This window comes from Durio zibethinus, chromosome 10 (assembly GCF_047325235.1).
Source record: "Durio zibethinus cultivar Kanyao isolate XHJ-2024 chromosome 10, ASM4732523v1, whole genome shotgun sequence".
Taxonomy (NCBI): domain Eukaryota; kingdom Viridiplantae; phylum Streptophyta; class Magnoliopsida; order Malvales; family Malvaceae; genus Durio; species Durio zibethinus.
In genome coordinates this window covers 23,343,780-23,354,423 of record NC_143171.1, presented here as the reverse complement: position 1 = coordinate 23,354,423, position 10,644 = coordinate 23,343,780, and the positions used below count along the sequence as shown (strand labels likewise).

The 10,644-nt window shown below is 36.9% G+C and overlaps 2 protein-coding genes across 3 annotated transcripts; both read right to left on the bottom strand.

The window, feature by feature from the left end:
- Positions 1–6: 6 nt before the first annotated feature.
- Positions 7–4,970, bottom strand: LOC111292798 (phosphatidylinositol 3,4,5-trisphosphate 3-phosphatase and protein-tyrosine-phosphatase PTEN1-like). The gene is made up of 8 exons (XM_022885383.2): positions 4,755–4,970; positions 4,095–4,390; positions 3,514–3,690; positions 2,782–2,895; positions 2,257–2,445; positions 1,333–1,566; positions 650–751; positions 7–556 (listed from the first exon to the last, which is right to left on the bottom strand). Exons 1-8 carry the CDS (start codon positions 4,768–4,770, stop codon positions 422–424), a joined length of 1,263 nt encoding a protein of 420 aa, XP_022741118.2. The 5' UTR covers positions 4,771–4,970; the 3' UTR covers positions 7–421.
- Positions 4,971–5,644: 674 nt separating this feature from the next.
- LOC111292094 (cyclic nucleotide-gated ion channel 2-like) lies at positions 5,645–10,415 on the bottom strand. Of its 2 annotated transcripts, XM_022884310.2 has the most exons (8): positions 10,242–10,412; positions 9,414–10,047; positions 7,618–7,833; positions 7,220–7,536; positions 6,898–7,009; positions 6,563–6,799; positions 6,378–6,464; positions 5,645–6,290 (listed from the first exon to the last, which is right to left on the bottom strand). In XM_022884310.2, the coding sequence occupies exons 1-8, from the start codon at positions 10,271–10,273 to the stop codon at positions 5,802–5,804; spliced, it is 2,124 nt and encodes a 707-aa protein (XP_022740045.2). In that variant the 5' UTR covers positions 10,274–10,412; the 3' UTR covers positions 5,645–5,801. The 2 variants fall into 2 exon arrangements, with proteins under 2 accessions (XP_022740045.2, XP_089623081.1); XM_089766955.1 differs by having other exon boundaries at positions 7,220–7,833; positions 10,242–10,415.
- Between the last annotated feature and the right edge of the window lie 229 nt (positions 10,416–10,644).

Below are 10,644 nucleotides of genomic sequence, written 5' to 3'. Positions count from 1 at the left end.
ATTTCAGAAACTGATTACTAATTCCATTGCATCTTCATGGGGAATGTTTAATAAAACATGGAAGAGTCAAACAAGGTGAAATTTGAAATGCCTGGAAACTTTTGGGGATAGATGATGCTGATGCAGTTTGACATATCTGCAAACAGTGTCAAACAATTGAGATAAATCTCATCTTCTATGGAAAGCTCTCAAATCTATCGAGTACAAAACTTGTTGTTATTCCTAGTATCTTGCCATCGATGACAAAATAGAAAGAAAAAAAATTACAGAATGAATCAGTATGTAGCAGGTTGCTGTATCAGTTGATCCATATAACTCAACTTCCATCAAATGGACCGTTTCGCCAGAAAAATTAAATCAAGGTTTGCATCATATCGTTTTAAAACAAATCTAGACTTTAGATTTCAGGATAAATTCGTAACTACTTATCAAAATCAGATGAACATAACATCGAATTCTTCGGGTTGGCAGGACCAAATAGCAACTCCACGCAGAAGGCAGGGCCACAAATTGATCTGCCTTTGCTCCCAACTTTGTCCAAATCCCGGATGGTAAACTGCCAAAGTTAAATGCAGATGAATGACAGAAAATTGTTCCTTTTTCTTTGTCTCTAAAAGCAGGGAAGCATATTAAGAAACCATAAATATACCTGTAACAAGCTGTTTTTAATGAAGGCTGTATTGAAACAGGCATAAAAAAGGCGGCCTCCAATCATTTTTTGATAGAATATGATGCGCATATCTCCACTAACCTGTCCAATCCAGTATGATCATGTTCATGCTTTTGTACTAAATGGTGAAGTAGAACATAAATTTGAAGAAATGCCAGCCAGACTTTTTGAGCAAATCCAAATTCCCAACATGTTTCCAGACAATTCACCATTTACATTAAGCACATAATTCCACACATACTAGAAGTATAGTTTCCTTCATTCTTTTTCTTTTATATTTGAAGTTGTGGATTTAACTATGATTGCTGAAACTAAAAATCCAGCATTCTATCAACAAATCACGCGACTGTCAGTTCTTTTTATCCAAAGAAAGCCTTAACTCGGAATAGAGGAAGGGGATGCAAGTGTTAGGATCTGAATCTCATACTGCTACATGTCACCTAGGATGGGTGCAAGAACCAACTGAGCCAAGCTATCAGTTTTTTCATTCAATTTAATGTAACAAATAAGGTTAAATCCGGCTAAATAATTGCTCTAATGTTGATATAAGTCCTGAATATTCTGCTAGGTTCTTCAAAGTTTTTTTCTTAGCCTAACTCAGAATTTCATATGATACATTATAGCAAAGCAGACATAAATGAATACAGGTGCAAGTGACTTACTTGCACAGGTTTACTGAAATGATAGTCAAGACAGGTCTTCTGGTATAATACAGGACTCTCTGTGTCCATTTGGACAACGACATGAGGTTCTGATTCTGATGTAGTCCCTTCTTCGTCCCCTTCAACAAATGACAAGAAGTATCGAGGACTGCAGTTTGCCTCACATCCTTTTGTGATTTCTCTACAGCAACGCTTGGCAACTTCCACAGGTGGATGGTACAACTGACCAGGAATCTGTGGAATAAGGGTGATAAATTAATTGATAATATCTTGTGAGAAAATAAAGAGAAGAAAATTGCTGAAAATAGAGATAAGCTTCATATGACTGATCAGGAAACAGTAGAGAATGGAATCACAATAATAGTCCAACGTACATGCTTGCCACATAACAAGAGTTAAAGAGAAAATGAAAAAACATTTCAAGTGATAAATGATTGCATTTTGGAAAACTTCAGATCCCTTAAGTCTGTTTCAAAAATAAAGAAATATTAATTCATGACATTACAAACTGATTGCCAACAGCCTTGTAGTCTTATTGGTAGAATACTAGACTTTTAATTCTAGTGATCAGGTTCAATCCCGAGTAATCTCAAGTACCAAATACTTAGATGCTAAGTTCTAAAACTAGCATGTCAACCTACATTTAAACAGCAGCTAAACTTTATGCAGGCAACAAGAACTAATGACTATTAAGGTTTGAAGTGGCTGTTAATTAGGAGCCAATGCACACTCATTGCAAATTTGACCTAATAATAGAAGGAAAAATATGTTGAATTGGGCTTAATTTTAGGTTTCCTTGATCATTTACAAAATTTTCTAGTTGGCTCTTGAGATTTGGTTAAAGATATGTGAAACCAACCTCTTTTGATATTATGAAACTTTAGTGGAATTTACAACTTGACTCAGTGGCATGAATGAACTAACCTCTTGGAGCTCTGAGACCACAAAGAAGACAGAGGTGGTGTTAACTGTGTCATAAAGCCTAATTCGCCACAATTCTCTGCTACATGGTTGAGGCAAGTTCACATCTGGAGGTCCATCGCTAACTCCCGTAGGAAAAGAAAGTATTTTTTCCCAATACCCCACATACCGACGTTGGCTTGGTATAGAGACCTATCAGCAGGAGTGCAGAAAGTTAAAACAGCGAGAATGCATAATACAACCAATATTCAAAGCGCGGTACTGTAATGAAGATATTCAGTGAGGATGTGCATTCCTTGATATAAAATTTTGGAGTTACATGATGTTTGTTACAAGTTCATTACAATGTTTTGACTAGTCACAATGTTCTGCAATTTCAATCTTTTCTAGCAGTTAATTCTTTGATAAATCCGAATATATATCTGATTAGTTGTTTTTATTTCATTAACAGCAATCAGCTGATGCAGCTTACTTCATCATCTATTATCACATTGCAAAATTCTCTTGTTATACTTAATAACTACTTACTCCTTCATTGTTGGTAGTTCGTTTTTGGGCATATAGCTGAAATGCTTCCTCTGCTAACATGCCAGTGTAAATAAGGTAGGCACACACCATTAAGCCAGTTCGACCTTTGCCTGCCTGCAAATTCAAAAGATGTGAAGCTTGAGAACTTTATTGAATCTGATAAAGAAAAATAAACACCACGGGGCACAACTATCATTTTTAGGTTGATAAACATCTATAAGGAAACAATTTTGTATACATTTAAAACAGCAATCAGACTAATGTCTGCACTTGGTGACCACTAAAGTTGCAAGAAATATTCATACAAAGACATATAAATGCAATGAACCCTGTATTTCCATTATATCTATAACGAACCTACTGAAAATCTTTAAGATAATTAATGAATCAAAACAACCAGAAATGAGATGTCAAAGCTAGCTATGTATACGAACCCGAAGCTTAACCAATTGGTTCATACAGTCACCTTAAGAAGTGGCATCCAGCCGGTCTAGGTTCAAATCCCAGTACCTGCAACCCCTTTTCTTTTCCCTACACTACAGTATCTTTTTACCAAAAAAAGCTTGTGGTATCTTCTTCCTTAAGAAAGTTTGAGGTGTTGGATTTGACTCCTGGACTCATGGCATGTCTGGGGTGTAAAGAAAAAGGATGACTGCATGATCACTCATCATGTAAAACAGACATTGGATTGAAGAGAAACAAAGAGAAAAGAAAGAAGCATGCTGGTAATACCATGCAATGTATGACTGCAATATTTTTGGGGTCATTTGACAGCCATGAATGCACACTCTCGCAGAATAACTTCATCATTTCGAAATTTGGAACGTGATTGTCATCAAAAGGAAACTTCTCAACACGGCCATGAAAGTGTGATGGATCATAGTCTTCTTCTATGCACAAGTTGTAGATCTGGGAAATTGTCAAAGAAATATTAGTTCTGTCTGAAATTTTTTAGGGGAAATTTGTAAAAGGAAAGGTAAGGTAGAAATGAAAGTAGTTTTCATAAAAGTCATCAGTGAAGATATATAATCAACAAATGAAAGGGCATCTTGTAATGTACGTTTTCTATGTTAATTGAACTTTTCAGCCATTCATTAATCAAGTGAACAACTACTCTGTATTTTCCTACTCCTAGTGTAACCTAAGACAGGATGATAATGGCTGCCAATTTATGCTTCTAACACAGAGAGTAAGAGATGCAATGGCCAATGAGTAGGAAAAGAGACAATATTTGCACAAATAAGACGAAAAGTTACTTTAAAAGATTGCAGATAGAGAAACATGATTGTTCACATTCAAAGTACATACTTCACCTTGTAATGCCCCTGATGTCTCATTTCCAGCACAGACTTCACCTGCCATAGAGGATTACGATACATTGCTCGCATATGTTCAGCAGGAAACGACATTGCCAATACACGATCTGTTATATATGACATGTCCAGATCATAGCCACCAACAACCATCCGCCTTCTTTTCTTGGACACCAGGTTCCGAATAAAAGAACTTGCCGTAAGATAAGAGAGCATTCGGTTCTGGAGGACTAGAGTGGTGTTTCCAGCCTTTCCTGGCACTTGCTTTGTAAATTTCAACCCCATTTGGCTGATACCTGTGACAGCTCATTAATGCCAAGGTACATGCTAAACAATGATGCATTCCCAAAGATAACTGCATAAATTTCATGGGGCTTGGGAGGCCAATAATATGCGCAAAATTGAATCTGATATTTTTGAAGAAACCTAGATAAATATATATATATGCTCATATATGATTAAAGACCAATAAAAAGAAATTAGTACTTTCTGAAAATATGAGAACATATTTTTCCTAGTTTCCATATAAGAACCAAATAAAGAATAACCAGCTGTTGTAAATTTACTCCGATTACCTCATATGCACATAAAAGAAAAAAAAAAAAAAAAGAACCAGCAAAGTGTAAAGGAACAAGAGGGTGCAAGAGAAACAGAATGTACCAATGGGGTTGAACATGAAGTTCCGATTCACTGACTCAAAAAAGAAAAATGGAATGGAAGCAATTCCTATGATTCCCCAATGAATGTATTGAAAATCCTTTTCAAAAAATTTGGGAAAACATAGAAAATGCTTTCATTTCTTCAAAAGGTGTAAGTGTCAGGGGGGCCAGGAGATATGCTGGATGATGATCTCCATATTGTTTTAGTTACACCCCCAGATGGAAAGAGAAACTGATAGTGAGATATTTTGGATATTCTGTGCTAAATTTGGAAGGAGTTCTGTCTCCAGCTTTCAGCCCCATATTTGGAGCAAAATGAGGCAATAACATAGCTCTTTCTCTCCCCTCCAGGAAATGTAGATAAAGGGTGTCATCCATGTCAACCAAAATACAGTTAGGAGGGATGGCATGGATAACTGAAACTTATAGGACTGTTTGGATCATCAAAGTTCTTTTTTGTCATTTTCATTTATCCTAGGTTATTGTCCTGTTGGGTTGGGTTGATATAAAGGCATTTGATGGATCATGATACTGAATTTAACTAAAACTAAAAACCGTCTGGATTAAATTATAACATTAGCATAACAATCAGTGAAGAATGATCAACTTCAAGGCAACTTGTTGGAGGAAGTGGTGGCAGGTTGGGATCAGTATGAGTTTCAACTGAGTCATTTCCATTTTTTTTTATATTCTTATTGATTTGAGTCATCCGACTTTTGGATTCAATCAAGTAGGATTTAAAGCAGATTGAATAAATTTTCTGAACTCAGGTCAACTTTTACTATATTACTAGCCAAGTATAAAGTGAACTCTGAGGCAGGACCAGCTTCGGATCCTTTCCTTGAACACTCAATCTAAAGTCTTGCGGTTGGATTTTTAAGAGACATTGAGTTGAGAGAGATTATTAAAATTTGTTTAGCTTACCAAAAGGTTATCATATTATACAAGTACAATGTTCCCATGATTTCCATGTTGAATATTCTGCCAAAGGAAATAAGACTTTATTAGATGACAGTACAGAATGACCAAAGAACTGCAGCAGCTGCTTTTATTCTAGATGGTCATGTGGCCTGATTGACATGAACATGGCAGCATATTGTAGCAACCGGCGGTCACTGCCGTTTCCATTTTCCATAACAGAAACCATAGGACCTCTAGTCCTCATTCTGTAATGCCGCCAGGCAAGTTGTATATTCACAGCTGCCCATGTCCGCCAGTTGGATGAATAGTATCTTGCTGTTCTCTTAAGCCTCTCATTGGCAAATTTGTACCTGAAGTGATCAGTGATGTATCTGAGATGGTTGGCATCAAGACTAAATGCTTCAATTGACTCTAAACAAACAAATGTTGCAGATGAGGCTGGAAGACGGTCTATAAATGGGCGGCGAAGACACCAAGAGAGCAGCTCATCACCCAAAAAGCCTCCTGGCTCAATTATACTTGTTGCAACCATGCCTTTGCTCAGGCTTTGGCTACGCTTTATGCGTCCACGAACTATAAACACCATTCTTTGCACAGGATCTCCTTCTCTAATTATCTGTTTCACGGGAACATTAACAAGTTAAACAACCTTGTACAATTTTGTAAAATGGTAGAGATAACATTAAACTTCATAAGCTCCTACCTTTTCATCTTTAGAGAAGACAAGTGGCTTAACTCGATCGCAGATGTTGTCAAGAATAAGATCATCCAAGTTGTGGAACAGAGGAACCTGAGAGAAAGAAATTGCAGTTGAATTGGATTCATTGGAGAAAGCCTCAAATTAGTCTTGTTGAACTTGTAATGTCCTATTACCATTTATATTAGTACCTTTTTGATGAGGTCAAGGCAAAGATAGCGCTTAATGTCCCTCCGCAGGCCTTCAGGTAAGTCTTTGATTAATTCCATTTCATCCTCTCCTCCCAAAGTCGCCCATTTCTGACGTTCAAAGTGGCGAACTCTTTGTCTTAAACGGGATGGTAACTGCCTACGCTTCATCCACCATTCCATATCTCGACATCTCAGCTGCATTTTTCTCTTCTTAGCCATGACCGCATGCAGGAAAACCTTGGTAGTAAAAAGGATCCATTGTCAGTTAAGTTGGCTAGGAAACTTGACCATATTAACATATCCATAGAAAATTGTTTAAGTGTGTTTCCACTCACTTGGATGTTTCCAATCAATAGAGTGAAGAGCAGCAATCCAGAAAGCACAATGCATATACTGAAGATCACTTCTAACCAGTGACTTGTTGGTTCAAGATCATTTCCAAAGGTACTGCAAATGGAACATGGTGAAGAACAAATTTCAAGATTCAAGGGCGGTTTTTATCAGAAGTTAATATTAAATTTTAAAGCCAATGATAGGACAGTTATACAGGCGTAGGACATCCTGCCCCAAGATTCTGCTGCTTCAGAAATATCATGTTTAAACAAACTGATATAAAAGGTGCAGTTTTGTGAGTGTGACTGATGAGCTTTGAATTACCTGAGAGTCATTAAGCCCCAAAATATGGGATAAAGGATCTTAACAACAACAGAATTGCTAGAAACAACAGGAAGAGCCCACTGATAGATCCCATAATTGAATGGTCCATGAACATCTAAGCATAATGGTTTTCCAACAACTTTTGTTGAGTTACGACCACAAGTATTTCCAAGTGCTTCCACTGGAAATAGAAACTGGTAGCACACCTCCTCTGAGCAAGACAAAGACAGTTTGCACTGCTCATTCCTCTCACACTGTTGCCGAAGGCATAAGGCAACACGCTGTATTGCAAGAACATACCAGCACCCTCCAGCAACCTGCACACCAAAATCATGAAATGCAAAATCAACAATGGAAGAGCAAACCCTTGTTAAAGTTTGTGTGAAAATGCAACTTACATGAGAGGCTATGAAGTAGGCTATGAGATTAAGGCCAAAACCCCACCAAATGGTGCCAAAGATGTAACCTGTGACCTTTTGCATACTTCTCATCAAGCAAATACTGTGATAAACCTTTGGGAGGAATTGGAACAAGAAGATTAATAACAGTATAGTCATTATAAGCTTGATCTGCTCTTCCCTGATTAATTTTGGTACAACTAACCAGAATACTGCCTGCAAGATAATATAAAAAGGAAATTTAATGGTATAATCCTGGAAATATATTTGAGAACGTCAGTTTTCTTAATCTGCCAGGTAAACTACAATTCTCCATGGAACATGTAATCTTTTTACTACAATTCTACACGCTTGGGAATTATTCAAAGTAATAATGTTAGAATTAGCTTTTTAATTGAAAATCGCAAATTGGCATAGGCGGATCCACATATATAAGTTAAGTGTCATGGACAGTCTCAAAAATTGAAAAAAAAAAAAAAAAAAAAAAACTTAGAGGAAAAATTTTTTCATGAATATCCCAAAATTTTTTAGCAAACACATTTTCCATCGACAAAATTAGTAAATTTATCAACAATTTTTTAAATATATACTATATGTGAACATTAAGAAAATACTGAATTTGCCACTACAAATTAGGATATAAATCCAAGCCATCCCCTTCTTAACTACAAAACAAAATTCACGCAAATGGGTATCATCTTCCAGGACAAAATATCCAACAAGGAAGAAACAAGAAATTTTGTTCGTAATGATAAAAGATGAACAGCAACCAGTTGCTATGGAAGCAACCAAAGTAATTGTCAACAATCTCCTTGTCCAAAAGGAAAAAGGCTACTTGCTGTAAGATCATTATCAGAAATCTATACTAAAACAAAAAGTGATAAGTAGGATTCAAAAAATACCAAAACACATTATATCTCATGGTGGGTTGTGGGGGCACCCACTTAATATTCTTCACTTTTGGACCTCAGCTCTTCCAGATCACATAATTTTGCCCTAAAAGCTTATATGTATAAAGTCACAAAATCTATGCCTTTTTTCCCTTCCAATGGGTCAGAAAATCATTGCTAATCTTGTTGAAATTAGCCATCAATAACAAATTCTCAAATCCTTAGCTGTGTTAAAGAAAACAATAATAATAATAAAATAATAATAACAATAATCACGTTAAAAATATATTCCAAAAGTAAGAACTGTAAAACCTATAATGGGCTATTGCTAATTGCCATAGTGTATGTAGTAATTTAGCCTAACTCAAAGAGAGGAGCATAACTCCGTACCCTACCTCTTGGTTTAGTGATTAACAAGATTTTATGAAGATATAGAAATTTTAATTCGGAACCAAAATCTTTTCTTTCTTTTCTTTTTATAAAAGCTATGCCCTCCCTGAATCGGACAAAAAAAGAGAGGAGCATAAATCCAAAATTGCCAACAGACCACTTTCTGCATGATGATCAATGGACCTATATTCACGGTTATGTTTTGCTAAAATTTTATAAAAATCAAAGCATCATTTATACATCAGCATACAATCATAATTGAAAATCTCATTTATTTCATTTTATAAATTAAAAATTTTATATTTATATATATATATATAAAGATTATATTTTTTATAATTAAAATTATTGTTTAATCATTAAAATTAAAAGTTCAAACTCTTTACGATGCAATATTGTTAGCTATAAGACTATATTTGGTTTAACTTGTCGGGAAATTTGATGACGTGGCAGCTATTTTAGAGTAAAATTTGAAAAAATTAAAAGAAAAAAAGAGGTAATTTAGAACTAACAAACCTGAGGAACTGGGAGAATGACAAAGGCATCAAACCAGAAACCTTTAAGGGAACGAACATAATGAGAAGCTATGGTACGTGCGTCCCACACAAGTTTACCGCAACCGACGACGAGGGACTCCCTTGACACGTACGCCAGCCTGAACTGAAGCCACAGATGGAACAAATGCACGGCGTCGACACCCGTGCGAAGGACGGTTACAATCGCAGCAAGGCCACCATCCATGTACAAACAAGGAGAACCACCTCTGCCTATTGATAAAGCATAAAAAAACAGAGGATCAATAGCTAAGGCCATGCCACGAGCCAGTAAGAACGCCCGATTCCATTTCTGCACGCGCTTGCTCCTCGGGTCAAGCACGCTTCCGAACGGACCAGAAGGTTGCCGAGTAGTAGCAGCTTGAGTCTTCTTCTGGCCCGTTCGGGCCTGAATGGGAACGAGAGAAGAGCCAGCTGAGGCTTCCCATTCAGGTGGGTGAGCATGGTCACAGCTTGTGGAGTGGAAAACTGGAACTCCTACTTGAGTGCAAGCGTAGCATTCTACGGTGTTGGCAATTGGGTTGTCTTCGTTGATGTCACCGCTATGATCAGAGTTCTCTCGGGGAGAGTTTTGAAGCTGACAAAGTCCAATCCACCTGTAAAAAAATTAGCAAAAAAAAAAAAAAGAAGCACCAAACTTAGACCTTTGTAAGTATATAATAAACGTCTAAGACACATTAAAATCAAGCCGTTACTTATAATATTTCGTTGAATATTTAAATTTTTTTAACCATTTTACATGCATTTTTTTGCAAGAGATGTAAAGATTGGAGGAAGGAGGCCGGAAAACCTTGAGACGGAGAAGTTGGACTGAGAAGACATGGTGGGAAAAGTGAAACCATGGGAGAGAAAGGAGGAGTTGGAGAAGCAAAAGAGGAAGGAAAGGCAAGTGTTATGGGAGTATGAGAAATGGAAAGAGAGAGAGAGAGAGAGGGGTAAAGGAATAGGAGAGAAAGGTTGGGATATGATGGAGTTATTGAGGGATTAATAATACACAAGAAGGTGAAGTGAGAGGACTGGTCTGTCACGTAGCACATGAAGAAGGGAAAAGATCAAGCCAAACCCAGCCACGGAACGTGAAGGTGTGGGGTTAGGTTTCAGTCGAGCCGTTGGGTCCACCCATGGGTCAGCACGTGAGTCAGATGAACCATGACCACACCCATGCCAATGTCCAATTAAAGCTCATTTATAAA

Coding starts and splice junctions, on each gene's coding strand:
- LOC111292094 (XM_089766955.1), bottom strand. CDS start 10,273: ATGTCTTCTCAGTCCAACTTCTCCGTCTCAAG. Junction 10,048..10,241: donor TCCAACTTCTCCGTCTCAAG/GTTTTCCGGCCT, acceptor ATTTTTTTACAG/GTGGATTGGACTTTGTCAGC. Junction 6,291..6,377: donor TCTTCTCTAAAGATGAAAAG/GTAGGAGCTTAT, acceptor CCCGTGAAACAG/ATAATTAGAGAAGGAGATCC.
- LOC111292798 (XM_022885383.2), bottom strand. Junction 3,691..4,094: donor GACATCAGGGGCATTACAAG/GTGAAGTATGTA, acceptor ACAATTTCCCAG/ATCTACAACTTGTGCATAGA. Junction 557..649: donor TTAAAAACAGCTTGTTACAG/GTATATTTATGG, acceptor TAACTTTGGCAG/TTTACCATCCGGGATTTGGA.